Genomic DNA, 17,372 nt, shown 5'->3' with positions numbered 1-17,372 from the left:
GTATAACTTTTATAATGAGATTGGAAGCAAAAAAAATATTTCAGAAAATGGAAAAAGAACTTAGAAAAGAGCTAGATTACAGAAGACCTCTATAAAAAGCTTGTTCCTCATCCTATAAGCAATGGGAAAATGATAATAATGAAGAAGAAAATCTAAGTGTCCTAAAGGCTCTAGATAGCCTCTGCACACTCTCCAGCCTCATTCTGTCTTTTTTCTGCTCACTTCGTTCTCTCTAACTTTGCATATCTCCCTTCACTTTAACAACAGTGGCTTCTTTTCTCTTCCTTGACCATGCCAAGGTCATTCCTGCCTTAGGATCCTTCCACTAGCCATTCCCTCTCTCTGCAGTGTTCTTTCTCCAGGTCTTTGTATGATGGTTACTCATCATTCAAATCTCAGCTCAAATACCATCTTCTAAAAGAAGTTTTTACAATGACTCAGTATAAAATAGCCACCCAACCATTGTATTATACCCCTCGTTTGATTTTTTTCATAGCATTCACTACTGATTTGTTATTTATTGTTTGGTCCCACCCTACCCCAACATTCACAGTTTTGTTGTTCACCATTACATCTTCATCCTTAGCACCTAGAACAGTGCCTGGAACATATATACAGAGCTACATTTTCCTGAAATGGAGTAAGAGAATTGACTCTGCATAAACTGTATTTATAAGAACAGTGACTATTTCAAGTAATCCTTTGTGATCTCAGACATATTTTGGGAAAAACTTTGCTTTCTATGAATGTAAAATTTTAAAATAGTTTTTAAAATCAGAAACCTAAATTATTTACAAGTGGTGCTTTATGAAACAAATTTATGTACAGCATAAGACACCAGAGGTGAAGACCCTTTATTTGTCAAAATTCAGTATAATTTCAGAGGCTTTAATTAAACACCAGCTTTGTGTAAGGCACTGTGCTGAAAAATGTTTGTAGGGCAATAACTTAGCTTTCAGGATTTCATAATCCAGAGGACATAGCCGTGTTAGTGACACACTTTTGTACAAGGCATGATGGTAGGTATTAGAAAGAAACATTTACTGATGGGCACTTAGGCTGTTTCCAGCACTTGGCTACTGTAAAGAGTGCCTCTATGGACATAGGGGTGCATAGGTTCTTTTGAATTGGTGATTCAGGATTCTTAGGGTATATTCCCAGCAGCAAAATCACTGGCTCAAAGACAGTTCCTAGACAAAGAACATGTGTGAATGACCCATGGACATTGACAAAAATGTGGGAATTGACTATGGGAGCCGAAGGTGGGCTGGGCAGAGGAGAGCAGAGGGGGAACAATTGGGGCAATTGTAATAGCATAACAATAAAAAATTATTTAATAAAAAAAAGAAGCTCACATAAAGTATCCACTCACACAAAGGTGCTTCAACCTGATTGTGTGCATTTTTAGAATTCTCTAATGCTAACATACTGTTTTTCTCTCTCCAGGCAGTAATAGCCCCCATGGAAGCCCCACCTCTCCTCTGGACAGTAATATGCTACTGGTCATCATCGTCTCTGTTGGGGTCATCACCATTGTGGTGGTCGTGATCATTGCTGTCTTTTGCACCAGGCGCACCACCTCTCACCAAAAAAAGTAAGTAGCCCCAGCCTTGGCCAGTATGGATCAGTTGGTTGGAGCATTGTCCCGTAAACTGAAAAGTTATGGGCTCAATCCCCATTAAGGCCACATACTTAGGTTGCGTGTTTGACCCTGCCCAAGGCACATACAGGAGGCAGCCAATCGATGTTTCTCTCTCACATTAATGTCCTTCTGTCTGTCTCTCTGTCTCTCTCCCTCTCTCCCTCTCTCTCTTCTCCTTCCTCTCTCTCTAAAAACAATAAAACAATATCCACGGGTGAGGATAAAATAAATAAATAAATAAATAACATGAAAAAGTAAGGATCTCCAAATGTAGCCCACAGATTTTTAGTATCTGTTCTTTTGCTTCTATGTGACTTCAGTATTTGGAGTTGCACAGAGTTAAAACATAAAATACATGAAAAGTGATTTTTTAAATATTTCTAAAGGAAATGGTTCAACATTTTTTTACCTTTTTGCAGATTTTCATTGTTTTTTTTCCATTGCCATTTAGTCCCCTTACCCCCACCTCCCCTAGCAATCACTACACTGCTGTCCATGTCTATGAGTCCTTTTTCCTTTTTGTTCAATCCCTCCACCCCCTAATCTCCCCCTTCCCCTTAGCTGTCTTCCTGCTCTCTATGAGTCTGTCTCTATTCTGCTTGTTGGTTTAGTTTGTTCATTAGATTCCACATATGAGTGAAATCATATTTGTTTTTCTCTGACTGGCTTATTTCACTTAGCACAATGTTCTCCAGGTCCATCCACATAGTGTTGCAAAGAGTAAAATTTTCTTCTTTTTTTTTTTACAGCTGAGTAGTATTCCATTGTGTAAATGTCCTATAGTTGTTTTATCTACTCATCTACTGATGGACACCTGGGCTGCTTCCATATCATGGTGATTGTAAATAATGCTGCAGTGAACATAGGGGTGCATATGTTCTTTCAAATTAGTGTTTTTTGGGTTCCTTCAGATATATCCCAGAAGTGCAATTGTTGGGTCATAAGGCAGATCCATTTTTAATTTTTGAGGTATCTCTATACTGCTTTCCACAGTGGTTACACCAGTCAGCATTCCCACAAACAGTGCATGAGGGTTCCCCTTTCTTCACATCCTCACCGGCCTTGCTGTGTATTGATTTGATGATGGCCATTATGACTAGTGTGCGATGGTATCTCATTGTGGTTTTAATTTGCATCTCTCTGATGATTAGTGACAGTGACCATATTTTCATATGTCTGTTGGCCATCTGTATATCCTCTTTGGAGAAGTGTATATATTCTGGTCCTCCGTCCATTTTTTAATTGTATTGTTTGGTTTTGTTGAGTTTTGTAGTTGTTTATGTATGAATTTTGGATATTAACCCCTTTTCAGATGTATTGACAAATATGTTCTCCCATTCTGTTGGTTGTCTTTTTATTTTGTAGATGATTTCCTTTGCTGTGCAAAAATTTTTTAGTTTAATGTAGTCCCACTTGTTTATTTTTCCTTTTCTTTCCCGTGCCTGGGGAGATATATTCAATAAACACTGCTATGAGCAACGTCCAGGATTTTGCTGTCTATGTTTTCTTCTACAACTCCTTTGGTTTTGGGCCTAATATTTATGTCTTTAATCCATTTTGAATTTATTCTTGTGTGTGGTCTAGTTTCATTTTTCTGCACATATCCATCCAATTTTCCCAACACAATTTATTCAATAAACTGTCTTTAGCCCATTATATGTACTTGCTTCCTCTGTCAAATATTAAATGACTATAGAGGTGCGGGTTTATTTCTAGGCTCTCTATTCCATTGATCTATGTGTCTGTTCTTATGCCAATACCATGCTGTTTTTATTATGGCCTTTTAGTATAGTTTGATATTAGGTATCATGATTCCTCCAACTTTATTCATCTTTCTCAGATTGCTGTTGCTATGCGGGGCCCTTTGTGGTTCCACGTACATTTTTTAAATATTTGTTCTAGTTCTATGAAATACAGCATTGTAATCTTAATTGGAATTGCTTGAATCTATAGATCGTTTTGGGTAATATGCACATTTTAATGATGTTAATTCTTCCTATCTATGAACACAGTATATGCTTCCACTTATTTGTATCTTCTTCAGTTTCTTTCTTCAGTGGCATAATTTTTCAAGTACAGGTCTTTTATATCTTTGGTTAGGTTTATTCCTACATATTTTATTCTTTTTGAAGCAATTGTGAATGGAATTGTTTTCTTAATTTCCCTTTCTGTTAGTTTGTTATTGGTTATAAAAATGCAACTGATTTCTGGTATTAATTTTATATCCTGCTATTTTGCTGAATTCATTTATCATTTCTGGTGGTTTCTTGGTGGAATCTTTGGGGTTCTTTGTGTACAGTATTATGTCATCTGCAAATGTGACAGTTTTACTTCTTCCTTTCCAATGTGGATGCCTCTTTCTTCTTGTTGTCTGATTGCTATGGCTAGGACTTTCAGTACTATGTTGAATAATAGAGTTGAAAGTGGACATTCCTGCTTGTTCCCAATCTTAAGGGAATGCTTGTAGTTTTTGCCCATCGAGTATGATGCTAGCAATGGGTTTGTCATATGTGGCCTTTATTATGTTCAGGTATGTTTCCCCTAATCCCACTTTGCTAGTGTTTTTTATCATAAATTGGTGCCGGTATTTATCAAATTCTTTTTCTGCATCTATTGATATGACCATGTGGTTTTTATCCTTCATTTTGTTCATGTAGTGAACCACATTTATTGATTTGCAAATGTTGTACCAACCTTGCATTCCCGGAATAAATCCCACTTGATCAGGGTGTATGATCTTTTTGATGCATTGCTGTATTTGGTTTGCTACTATTTGGTTAAGGATTGTAGCATCTTGTTCATCAGGGATATTGGCCTATAATTTTCTTTCTTTGTACTGTCTTAGTCTGGTTTTAGAATTAGGATAATGCTGGCCTCATAAAATGAGTTTAGAAGACTTCCCTCCTCTTAAATTTTTTGAAATAGTTTGAGGAGAGGTATTAGTTCTTCTTGGAATGTTTGTTAAAATTCACCTGTGAGGCCACCTAGTCCAGGGCCTTTGTTTATTGGAAGTTTTTTTGATTACTGCTTCCATTTCACTAGATGTAATCTGTCTATTCAGATTCTCTGCTTCTTCTTGATTTAGTTTTTGAAGATTGTATGTTTCTAGGAATTCATCCACTTCATCCAGGTTGTCCAATTTGTTGGCATATTTAAAGGTTACTGTAACACTTGGCATTTTTTTAAACTCAGACTAATGTAAAATTAATCATTCAGTCTCTGCCCTTTCTCACTTGACCAGAAACTACTGAGGGCACAGCAGTCTGGCACACAGTCTCACATACATTAGGCACCCAATAAGTGCTTATTGAATGGATGAGTGACTTAACGAAGAAACTAAGGCACAGAGAAGTAGACACTCTTGATTTTACCCAGTAGCTTGCCCTAGTTTGGGGTGCCTAAAATGTTGTTCAAAGAGAATCAACAAACTCATAGGTACAGCATAATGCTGGTTACCAGAGGGGAAGATGGATAGGGGAAGAAGAATAGAGTAAAGGGGGTTCAAGTATATGGTGGTGGAAGGAGACAACTTTGGGTGGTGAGCACACAATGGAGTATACTAATGTTGTATTACAAGGATGTACACCTGAAATATATATAATGTTATTAACCAATGTTTCCCTCAATAAATTTATTTGTAAAAATAAAAATAAAATGAAATGTTGTTTCTCTTTTATAAGCCATAGATGCTACCTCTACTCCATTGTTATATTTCTAGTGGATATTGTCCTTTCTCTAGTGAATGGAAGAACCTTCTGCTTTAGAGATTATTTGATTTAAAAATCCTGTCTTAACAGTGCGGTGATTGCTGTGGGGAAGGGGGTGTAAGGGGACAAAATGGTAATGGAAAAAAGTATAATAAAGATTAAATTAAAAAATATTTTAGTAAAAAAATAAAAATAAAAATCCTGTCTAATCTCTTGTTACTACAGTAGAGCCACAAGGCAATATCTGTACATACATCTTAACATATGTGGACAAAGAGGAGACACCATTACTGTTACCTGAATTAAACTTCTTGCCTCTGTTTTTCTTTTTTGTTTTAGTTCTGCCTTTCCTTAAAGTGTTTCTCAGAAGGGCAGTTTTAATCTGTCAAACCTTTTGACAAATATGTTTAAAAGAGTTACTTTTTAAAAAAATCCTGTTAATTTTGTGCCTAGGAAAAGAGCTGCTTGTAAGTCAGTGAATGGCTCCCACAAGTACAAAGGGAACTCCAAAGATGTCAAACCCCCAGACCTCTGGATCCATCATGAGAGGCTGGAGCTGAAACCCATCGATAAGTCTCCAGACCCAAACCCCATCATGACTGATACTCCAATTCCTCGTAACTCTCAAGATATTACACCAGTTGACAATTCTTTGGACAGCAACATCCATCAAAGGCGGAATTCGTACAGAGGTGCAGGTTTTCCCCAAATGTTGGGAGACTATTTTTATTTAAATCATTTTTTATTTTATCAGATTGCCTTAAATTTGGTGATTCCTATATGAGGTGAGATTGAAATAAGTGTGTGTTACAGGATTTGGTCATCATCTGATGGAGGGATAGCTAGCTTGTTACAGGGAACAGGCTCTGTGCTCAGATGAGACACTTTTTAGATCTTCCGGGTCTCTCACCGGGCTTCCCCGCCTTGGTACTCAAGCATCTGAGACAGCCGAGTCCTTGTCTGTGCATTTTGTCCTGTCCCTTCAGTTGGAGTACAGCTGTCATTGTTCAGAATGTTCTTGGTCTAGCTGCTCTTAGAGATAATGCACTGAAGCATGGTAGTCAGCACTGCGTCAGCTGCACTGACTCTCAGACGGGACTCCTATAACGCGCTGATGATCATTTTCCTCTGTACTTCACTTCCTACAGAAACACCTTGTCCCCATTTTCTTGTTTGTGAATCCCCCACTGGAAATGTCTTATTACTGAGGCTCCTCGGTGGCCTAGAGCACACGCTTATAACCAACCTTCATATTTAATGTTTAGGGCATGAATCAGAGGACAGCATGTCTACACTGGCGGGAAGGCGGGGAATGAGACCAAAAATGATGATGCCCTTTGACTCCCAGCCACCCCAGCGTAAGTCAAAAGTGTCTCTTTCTCTAGTGCTGCCAGTCTATTCAGTCATGTTGGGGACTAACTATGAATGATCTCTTTGGCTTCACTTGATCCTGACACAAAGATAATCTACTAGAGCTTTGGCAACTTGAGGGAAGAAGTATCAAAGAGTTGCCATAGTTTGCAATTAATATTATTGTGACTAGTCTCTTTGATTATAGGGAAAAGAAGCTAAGAAGCCAATTTCCAAGTCTTCCAGGAATAGGGAAGTAACCAGTCTCCCTAAAAGTACATAGCATCTCTGCAGGAGAGATGGGGAAGCACCTGTCCAGGCTGGAGCTGAGGACAGCCAGGTGTCAGTGTTCCTTAGGCTTCCTGACACATAATTCAGTGTTGATAGGCACCTGTGCAATTTTTTTTAACTAGTAGACTTTATTTTTAGAGGAGTTTGTGGTTGACAATATTGAGTTTTTAAAGCAATATTTTCAACCTTACTTGGCCAATGCCTCATTTTTTATAAGCAAAAAAGTTGTCCAACCTCCTGTTACAATATTTGAAATTCAAAGTAAGTTAAATATCGTAATTGAAAGCCAAAAAAAGCAATGGACAAACCAATTCTTTTTTTTCAAACTAAGCCTTTCAGACTAGCTGGCACAGTGGTGCTTCCAGTAGATGGTCCCCTGTACCATCCTGGAATGATAAGAAGCCACCTGCCTCTCAGTATCAAGTTTTACAAAGTTCTGTATTTGCTCTGACCTGAACAATAGACCAGCAAACCTCAACACTGTCAGATGCCTAGATTCAAATATTGAAAGCATCAAATCCTGAAAGATCACTTTTCAATTTAACTTAAATGAGCTTCTAAATTTGTATTTATGTCTTAAAAGATGTTCTATTTCAGAACTCCAGCCATCTCTGTAGTGTCAGAGATTTAAATAATCACAGACTTCTGCATGCACCCGGGTGCACCATGGCGCCCCATACTTGGGAACTGGTGGGCACACAAGCATGTAAATGTCTCTGCACACACACTCTCTCACACTCATTCACTGCACACAACCATCGTAGGCCTAGATTTGAAAAATCAGCTTTGGAAGAATAATGTCCAGTTCACGAATAGGTCATTTCTGCACAAAGTACTTTTTGCTCAGGGGCCTGCACCTGGAAGTGCGCAGGGAAGAAACATGGTTTCCCTCGTACAGCGGGGTCCCAGGTTTAAAAACAGAAATGTCCAAAAAGAATAAATTAATCCATTCCAGTTTTTGATTTATAAGATGGATAGCTTTACTGTTTGTTTTGTATAAGACTAGGTTTTACCTTACTGGCTTATTTTTAAAACTTGTGAAGTTTGACTATTCCTAGTCCTAGATTTGATGTTTTAAATATCTTAAGAAGAAAAGACATGTTGTACCAGTTGATAAAATTTCTTTTTTTTTTTTCTTTTGGAGGAGCATGCATAAATGTACAATATTATTTAACTTATACCTCAATTGTTGGGCGGGTAAGTGGAATCTTTAAGAATCTGAAACCAGGTACCTGGAATACCGTCATCTTCAGGTTTTGAGAAATCCTTTCCCCATACAGTTGGGGTCTGTACCCACCAGTCACCTGCTCCACCTTAAATGGCTGAGCACAGCTAGGAAGGCCCGCCTGCAACATCGGGTCCTGGTTCAGCCAGCAGCTAATGATGGCCACCTCTTCTAGGCAGCCACTTTCACCTTGTCTTATTTCTTATTTACTTCACTTGGAAAGATTGGAAGTGTCTTAAAAAAGAGAAAGTCGGTTTTGGTTTTTCTTTTGTGACAGTCCTCTCTACCTAAAATGCATTCAAGTCGGTAAAAATCAGGTGGCTTATTCCCCTCAGCCTAGCCTCCATTCTGGAAAACACCAGCTCTGAAGCCCTGCTTCTGAGAACCATTGGTCTTCCCCTAGAGCAGATGGGATGCTGACTCACAAACTGCCCTGCAAACCTTCCTCAGCCAGCTTTTCTAAGTTGTATTTTATTCCAAAGGGCCACCCGGGCCTCTGGTCCCTGAGCAGAGAAAGTCCCTGTGCTGTCCCCAGGCCTTGAGGAGGGGCAGTGACACTCCAAGGTCCCTAGCTGGTTGTGCCACCTGCTTGTTTGCAGGTGCCCAGGAGAGGAGATAGCTGGAGAAGAAAGGCGCCTATTTTACTGACTGGGATACCCTTCACCGGGGTACTGTGAGTGGCCCCACAAAGATCTAGGGAGCTCCACGGTGACAGAAGACATCTTCCTAGATCCCAAAGGCTAATTAAGTTTATCACAAAGTTCCTGAGGCCCTTGCTTAGAGAATAAAAGATCCTCTGTGACCCTAGTCGCCCCTACCTATTTACCTATTTGAGGGCTTTTGAGCACGTTATCTTGATCTTAAATGTTTCTACAACTCCTCTAGGGTGAACCGAAGGAAAGTTTATTCCCAAACTGGGCTTCTGGTTTTGCTATTATCTCTGGAATCAATAATGAAGCCTCATTGAATAAGTGCTTTGTCTTCATAGAAAGATGTATATGGAATATCTGTGTGGAAATTTGGGTTTGTTGGCTAAATGCAGCAAATTGAATTCCTTAGTCAGTGTGAGAAAGAAGGAAAGAGGAAGTTAGGAAAGACCCACGTATATTTTAAAATGTGAATGGATGTGGCTGAGCTCCCAAACTGGAAGTCGTAAGAGGCAGTGACGTAGGCCTGAGTTTCAGCTCTTAGTGCTAGATTGAACCATAAGAGTTCAGTTCAATTTGCACTCCTTTTAAGATGGGGAAACTCATTAAACAGCTACTCATTTATTCAGCCTACATACCTATTGAGTGCTTCATTCAGCAAGTAAGAAAAGGCAGATGAATTGGGAGTGTTTGTGAAGGAGAAGGGACTTAACATTTTTTAGCAGGAGAAAAATTATAGAAACTTAAAGCATCATTTCTTACAGATTTACATGATGAAGCATTCATACAGACTTGTAAATCCATGTTTGTTGTAGAAGAATTGGAGATATAAACCAAAGAAAAAAAAAATTTAATCCTGATCACTCCTCCCCACTAGATGATCACCATTAACATTTTAGTGTGTATTCCTCAGACTTCTTTTTCTGCGTGTAGATAGGTAGAAGTGTTGTACAGGAGTATGTTGATTTTTTTAAACAAATTTAAAATCTGTGGCGAATTGTCCAAATCCAGCCAGCTGCCACCAAAAAACCAAGGGAATGGCTGCACTGTTTGGGAGGGGAGGGGAGGGCTTTGCTCTTGAACTGTGATTTGTGTGTGTCTGTGCAAGCATGTTAAGCATTTCTCTGTCTTATGTTCATTCACAGCTGTGATTAGTGCCCATCCCATCCATTCCCTCGATAACCCTCACCATCATTTCCACTCCAGCAGCCTCGCTTCTCCAGCTCGCAGTCATCTCTGCCACCCAGGCAGCCCATGGCCCATGGGCACATCCATGTCCCTTTCAGACAGGGCCAATTCCACAGGTGAGAGACGAGGGCCAAGCCCAGGTAGAAAGCATTCCAAATGAGTTGGCAAGCTAAAATGGGGAAGGACCTGCCCTGCTTAGGAGGATTTGGTATTTGTCTCAGTGTTATATATTAATCATAACATACCTGTTTCTGACTCAGATTTGTTTCTGTAAAATTTACCCCATTTTTCTTCCAAAGTTTTAAGTGCTCAGTGCAAGTCGTTTTACTTAAAACACAGTAACTCTAATCATATAACCATGTCTTGTTCCATCAACTTGTATCTTAATTCAGTTGTATTTTCAGTTAATTTATTTGTTTAACCCTCCAATTTGAAAGGAGACTCTTTCTGGGTGATTTTCAGACATAAGAGGCCGATTTTGCCTCTCAGTCACCCTGGTGTTGGGAGGGCCCACAGGGCAGCGCCGGCATGGCTCCCGGCGGGTCGCGTGTCTTGTGCCGGGGCACGGGGTGAGAACTGCGTGCTAGGCGGCGAGGCTTGCAGCCGCGAGGAGCTAGCACATACCGTCAGCCTCAGGCTGCCTGGTGGATAACGGACATGAGAAAGGGCTGCTCAGGTAGGAAATTAGCCCAACAATCTGCAGTGTATTTCAAGAAACACAGTACCAGACAAACATGTCCCAGTTTGGAAACCTTAAGAAAGAGTGTGATCAAAAAAATTTTCTGGAGGAAATAGTAAAAGTGAGGGGACAGTAAATGAAACAGATACAGTAGTTCCTCATTAATTAAAAATTAACTTTTATCCTCTCAGTTTTAAGATACAAATCTAATAATGTTTCATCTATGTAGCATACTCTTTTTCCACCATTTGCAACTTGTCTGTTAGTAGTTATGATGTTACTCGTAGAACTAAGTGTTGGTGGTTCTGGGATATGAGAGGATTTCAAGTGAGTTCCATTTTAAGAGAACATCAAAACTCCGCGTCAGGAGTCTGGCCTGCCAGCAGCACCCCTTCTCCTTGACATTGCCATCAATTTCAAACATACCCAAAGCATCAGATGAAGATCAGGGCTTTATTAAGGGGTGCCCAGTAACTCCAAAAGTTATGTCCTCCCAAACCTTTCCTAGGTTTGGAGAATGCCGCTTGAGCCCATAACCAAGTTTCGGGCTCTGCCTTTCGGGTAAGACGGACCCGACAGCCACCCTCTTAGGAAGCAGTCTTGTGTCTTGAGGCAGAGGAATGTCACCCACAAGGACGTGGGTCTGCCTAAGTGCATGGGCTCTTCCCAGGCAGATGAGCCCTCCGCCTGCCTCCCAGACGAGGAGGGGCGGGTGGGCAAGACGCTGGCAGCTCCCTCCAGTGCCCATCCTGGTGGTGGAGTGTTGCTGAAAGCTCCGTGCTGTGTGCACTTGGGCAGAAAGGAACAGGGGGAAAGTAATGATTTGCATGACTGAAGGTTTTTGGGTCTTTTTTAGTGACCAGAGGGGATAAAAGAAGGTAAAACTAGTAATAGAGGCACTGAAGATAGAGAGCAAGTATCCAGAAGTGATCAAAGTTCTCTTACATTGTATTGCCCTGTGTCTCTGGAGCTCAGTGCTGTCACAGCCCTGTCCCTGTGGGCTCGGAGGACTGGGACTCGGCCAGAGCAGACCTTGCTTTGCGAGCACTCGCTGTAGCACTGACACTGACGCAGGAAGAAAGAGCACTTCCGTTTGTCCAAGCTGCCGTGCGTCTTAGATAGCTCTGGCAGTCAGGAGGTCAGCTCTGCACTGACAGGAACCTCCATCACAGCCTAGTTTTCCTCGCAGGCCGGCGGTGTCACCCAGTGTCAGACACACCCTTTGCAGAGAACACAGGTGCCTGGTGCCCTCGGCATCTGTACAGCCAGAACCAGCAGTAACTCACATAGGCAACCCTGTTACCTTTTCACACTTCCCACCGTCTCTTTGGCTTTCAGAAGCTTATTAAATTAAGGCAGTTCGGGCAGCCAAGGTAGACCCGTGTCCCAGAGTGACCTGATGTACCTGCCAGCCTGGCGTGCTCCAAGCCAAAGCCTGCCCTCTGGCTCCACGCCCCTGCTCCCCACCCCGCCAGCTTCATCCCAGCCTGGACCCAGGTGACACAGAGCAGACAGCGGCCCCCAGCTGTGGTAGTGGCTAGCTTAAGCAGGCGTAAGAAGTGAAACCCCCAGCCATCCTTTGAGAAGAGAGAAGTGTCCTAGGCCTGGTAGGACTGTCACAGCCAGGCTTTCAGCACTTGAGGAGGGTGGTGAGTCCCTCCATCCCTGGGACCCAAGACCTTTACGCTAAGGGGTAGCAGTCATGACTGTCATGGCTTATCTCCTGAGAGCCCAAGGGAAAAGATTCATTGCTGCCTCAGCTACAACAGCAGGGAAGTAGGTTGGATTTCTGCAGGTTACTCATACATTGCTATGTTTAATGGTTAAAAAAATGCTAAATCTAGACTTTTCTGCTGTAGAATCCGTTCGAAATACCCCCAGCACTGACACCATGCCAGCCTCCTCGTCTCAGACGTGCTGTACTGATCACCAGGATCCTGAAGGTGCTACCAGCTCCTCTTACTTGGCCAGCTCCCAAGAGGAAGATTCAGGCCAGAGTCTTCCCACTGCCCACGTCCGCCCTTCCCACCCACTGAAGAGCTTCGCTGTGCCTGCCATCCCTCCCCCAGGCCCCCCCATCTATGATCCCGCACTGCCAAGCACACCATTACTGTCCCAGCAAGGTGAGTGAGGACCGCAGCCCTGGAGGGACCCTCTGGCTCTGGATTATGACAAAAAGCCACCTCTTCTTTAAAGAGTAACAAAACAAACATCCTCTGTGTCTCTCCCAGCAATTTAGAGCATCAGGGGGTCATTACCCCTCTCGGGGGGCACATGGGCTCCCTGCGGTAGGAGTGCACAGGAACCAGAGACTGATTCGCTGGCCATCAAGTGAGGGCTGACTTTTTAAGTTGTGTTTTGGGTGGTCACACCCAGTAGCCTGGCTGTGAGCAGCAGATCTCCTCCACTCCGCTTGCCAGAACCCCCTGCCTCCACAGGGTCCCTGCAAGCCAGAGAGGGGAGGGGCAGGGAGGCCAGGGCTGGGGAAAAAGAGGAGCCTTAGTGAGTGAAGTCCCGAGTTCACGCAGCTCAGCCCAAGGCCCCTGACCTCAAAGGCATGCTTTTCCCTACTCTTCCACATTATTATCTATTATGGTGGTACGTTTCAGAATAAGTCAGTGGTTTTCAAGCCTTTTGGTCTCAAGACCGCTTTATATTCTTAAAAGTCATCAGGGCCACAAAAGAGCTTTTCCTCAATGTTTACTGTATAAGAAATTAACACTTGAGAAATTTTAAAACTATTTTATTCATTTAAAAATAGCTATACAACCCTGGCCAGTGTGGCTCAGTTGGTTGGAGCATTGTCTCACAGTCGAAAGGTTGTGGATTCTATTCCTAGTCAGAGCACATACCTAGGTTGTAAGTTCCATCCCCAATCCAGGCATGTGTGAGAGGCATCCCGTCAATACTTCTTTCTCGCATTGATGTTCCTCTCTCTCTGAAAGCAATGAGAAAATGTCTTCAGGTGAAGACAAAGAAAAAATCAGAACAATACATCTATCATATTAAGATAACAGCATATTTTTAGGAAAAATAACTTTTTCAAAACAAAAATATAGTGACATTGTGTTATATTTTTGCAAATCTCTTGAACGTGTGGTTTAATAGAAGACAGCTCTCTTCTCCTACCTGCTTTTTCATTCAGTCTGTTGTAATATGTTGTTTTGGTTGAAGTATAAATGAGAAGAAAATCTGGCTTCATAAATATGTAGTCGGAAAAGGGAAGAATATTCTTACAACTTTTTCAGATAACCACAGATACTCTTTTTGATCTACAGTAAAACTCAACAAGTTGTAGTTTCTAACAGTTTTATTTGTCTGTGGAATCAGAAACCATCTCCGTTCCATTAAAATCCATCAATCTTGTATTTTGAATGCATTTCATTGAACACACACACATTAGTCATTTAGAAGATATCGGTCTACTAAATTATATAGAACCTCCAAATCTTTATACATTTTATTACATAATATCTAAAAATATACTCATTTATATTGCCAAGGTCTGTAAGTATTGGGAAGTTCTCAAACTCATGGTAGCAGATACAAGGTTTTCAAGATTCTAATTTTACTTGAAACTTAAATTTTATCATTGGCAATAAATACATTGTTTTCCTCGAAGTGACTGGCCTACTTCTTTCATTTTCCGAAAAGTGTCTGCCAGGTGTCCAAGGCCACATCACTGGCTTGTCGTGCTTTCCTTGCGACAGTGTTGGTGTTCCTGGTGCAACTGATGGCGCAGCCGGCAGCTCAGGCTGTCCCGTGCCCGCACAGAGACAGCGTGCTGTGTGCACACGCTCCATTCTGTCACAGAGCATTTAATCCATGTGTAATTGAGGTTGAGATTTAATACAATTATTTTTACTATTTCATTAAGGATGATCTTAAGTTAAACTGACTGTTTTTTAAACTGCAAGTGTATGTCAGTGAGTGACTTTACAGTTTGGTGCCACTGTCTTCCTTTCTGCCCGGGCTCTAGCAATGTAACTGACTGTTGCTTTTGTAGCATCAATGTAAAGGCAAAAAAAATGCCTTAGTGTTATTATGAAAGAGTTCGATCTACCAGACATCCTGCAAGGGGTCTGTGGACCACTTTGTTTTGTAGACTAGGGGTTAGTTTTCTAATGGTAAGTGGAATGTTTTCTTTGGCCTTTTGGGTGCCCTTTCTAGCTCCTTCTATACTGTCCCAGTGCCTTCTCAGAGCAGGGCCGTGCCCTGGGTCTGGGTGCGTCCCTCACCCTGAAGCAGCATGTGGACCTTAACATCCATTGATGAGGTCTGGGTGGGAGCAAGCTCAACTGCACACCTGACGGTGCCCTTTCCCCTCAGCTCTGAACCACCACATTCACTCAGTGAAGACGGCCTCCATCGGGACTTTAGGAAGGAGCAGGCCTCCTATGCCCGTGGTGGTTCCCAGTGCCCCTGAAGTGCAGGAGACCACAAGGATGCTGGAAGACTCCGAAAGTGTGAGTTCATGGGCCCTTAGCCCAGTCAGGATGTCCAGGGGCGTGTTCCAGGGTCTGAGAGTGCGCTGGCCACACTGATGTGCTGGTCCAGAGTATGAAGCAGGTTCACTCACCACTCAGCAGATGATCGTCAATGGATGTCTCCTTGGAGCCGAGAACTCTGCTCAGGCTTCCATCTGCTTCCTCTCATCCTCACCGGCCCAGTTTGTTTCATCTGCTCAGCGAGTGATTTTTTCCTCCCCTACCCACTGCCGGCCTTCCTTTTAGTCTGCCCTGTCTCCTTGGTGCTCTCTTCTTGGTTTGAATTATCCACATCTTCTTTGTCCCTTCAGTCCTACTTCATGACCTTTTCTGAGCAGGATGCTGGAGGGGAAGGTGCTTGAGTGGAACCTCTCAAACCAAAAATCAACAGGGTCTCTCCTTGATTTTTCTCTCTCACATTCCAATAAATACATTTACTTCTGCATTTCCACACACAGGACTCTTTAAGAAGAAAGCTTGGGGCCCCAGAGATTAGGGCACATACCAACTGTATTGACTGTGACAGAGACATAGACAGACGGAGCAGCTTGTGGCCCTGGACCAAGTGTGTTGCAGAGTGGCATTTTGCAGTGTGAAGAAATGAGTGATTGCTGGTCTGGGGGCTTGGTGGCCTTGCACCTCCCACAATGGGCCAACCGGGTTTTGGTCGTCAGTCTCTCCGGGCTGTTGGACACTGACTCTCCAGCTCTCTCTCTGGGCTCTCCTTCTGGATGTCTCCTCAGACCACACCCAGTAACAGTGTTCTCCTTTCCATAGAGCTATGAACCAGATGAGCTGACCAAAGAGATGGCCCACCTGGAAGGACTGATGAAGGACCTAAACGCCATCACGACAGCATGACGGCCTTCACCAGGACATGACTCCGGCCCTGAGTCTAGAAGTCTTGGGACTTAGCCTTGAAAACAAGGAATTGTACAGCGGACAAGAGGACAGCACTTGAGAACACAGAGTGAGCATGCAGACCCGCCCGCGCCCCCGCGTGGGGCTGCCCTGGCCACAGCCACCTGCCTTCTCCTGGGCAGCCTGAAAGAGCTCGTGTCAAGGCAGCTTCCCTGAACCTTCTGGGACCCTGCAGGACGGGCAGGACAGCCAAAGGGTCGTGTCCAGGGAAGAGGCAGGAAACACCACCTGCATTTCACTCCGTGGTCAGGCAGCGCTTTGTGCTATGGCTGCATTGCCTTTACGGGGTGTAGATTTTGCATTTATGTACAGTTTTATTTGCATCCTATATTACCTTCAGAAGTAAAAGACTGTCAAAACCAAGGATGTCTGTGGTGTTCTCCACGAGTGGTTGGCATTTGACTACTTGTTTGAATTATGTATGGAAAGTCATCAACAATGTGGGTTGTTCCAGGGATTGGCTTGTTTTTTTTTGTTTGTCTTTGTTTTTATTTTTAATTCTGAGTCATTGCATCCTCTATCAGCTGTTAACCCATCACTTTGAGGGGGGAGGAAACGTGTCGCTCTTTGTAAGCTTTTTTATTATTTTTCTATTATAATTATTAAAGGCCTGACTTTCTCCTCTCGTCACTGTGAGATTACAGATCTATTTGAATGATGTGTAACATTGAAAAGGCTTGTTTGTTGATTCTGTGCAGTTTCAGTATTGGGGTGGGTGGACTGGGGAAGACTGGGAGTGGGCAGTGGAGGGGCTGCTGAGGTCCTGTGACTGTTTTTGTCATAGTACTTTCTTCCAGAAGCCTGCGGAGAAGGGAGGCATCGACCGTTAGACCGTTATTGTCTTTCCCGGCAAGTCCATCTCTGTTGTGACTAAATTGCAACTGGAGTTTCATTTGGGTCTAGTTAAAAAACTCTTCTGTGCAATAAGTGGGTTCAAGGATTTAGAGGCCCTGACATCTTGATCAGATCCTGATGAGAATGTTTGTGCTGAGCAGTCAAGTGCTGCATGGCCACTTGCAGGAGTGATGCAGAGCAGGCAACAGCCTGCTCGTTCCTGGGGACTTAGAGGACAGGAGGGAGACCGTGGCCTGCTGCTGTCATTTGTTCCCACTGGGGATGTTGGGGTGAAGGCAGGCACTTCGTTTCCACTTCGGACTCTCTGCTTCTCCGTTCCCTGGCCTCGGCCAGTCCAGCCCTCGCTTCCATGTTGCAGAGCCCCTTGGGAGAACCATTAA

The 17,372-nt window shown here is 42.8% G+C and overlaps 1 protein-coding gene across 8 annotated transcripts in view; it reads left to right on the top strand.

Moving 5' to 3' along the window:
• Positions 1 to 16,767, top strand: part of NEO1 (neogenin 1) — a 290,741-nt gene extending 273,974 nt beyond the window's left edge. For 6 of the 8 annotated variants that reach the window (XM_090270039.1, XM_090270042.1, XM_090270041.1 and 3 more), the window contains 7 exons: positions 1,447 to 1,594; positions 5,803 to 6,041; positions 6,615 to 6,707; positions 10,008 to 10,166; positions 12,589 to 12,852; positions 15,059 to 15,195; positions 15,994 to 16,767. In XM_090270039.1, the coding sequence (XP_090126165.1) occupies positions 1,447 to 1,594; positions 5,803 to 6,041; positions 6,615 to 6,707; positions 10,008 to 10,166; positions 12,589 to 12,852; positions 15,059 to 15,195; positions 15,994 to 16,077 (1,124 nt within the window). In that variant the 3' untranslated portion in view covers positions 16,078 to 16,767. The remainder of the gene's footprint in view (positions 1 to 1,446; positions 1,595 to 5,802; positions 6,042 to 6,614; positions 6,708 to 10,007; positions 10,167 to 12,588; positions 12,853 to 15,058; positions 15,196 to 15,993) is intronic. The other 2 variants (XM_090270046.1, XM_090270045.1) reach the window with 1 other exon arrangement.
• Positions 16,768 to 17,372: the final 605 nt, after the last annotated feature.

The sequence above is a fragment of the Furipterus horrens genome, unplaced genomic scaffold (genome assembly GCF_987537825.1).
Source record: "Furipterus horrens unplaced genomic scaffold, mFurHor1.1.pri manual_scaffold_3, whole genome shotgun sequence".
In the NCBI taxonomy this organism is placed as follows: Eukaryota; Metazoa; Chordata; class Mammalia; order Chiroptera; family Furipteridae; genus Furipterus; species Furipterus horrens.
The sequence above is the reverse complement of the archived record's forward strand: the minus strand, read 5'-3'. Positions and strand labels throughout refer to the sequence as shown.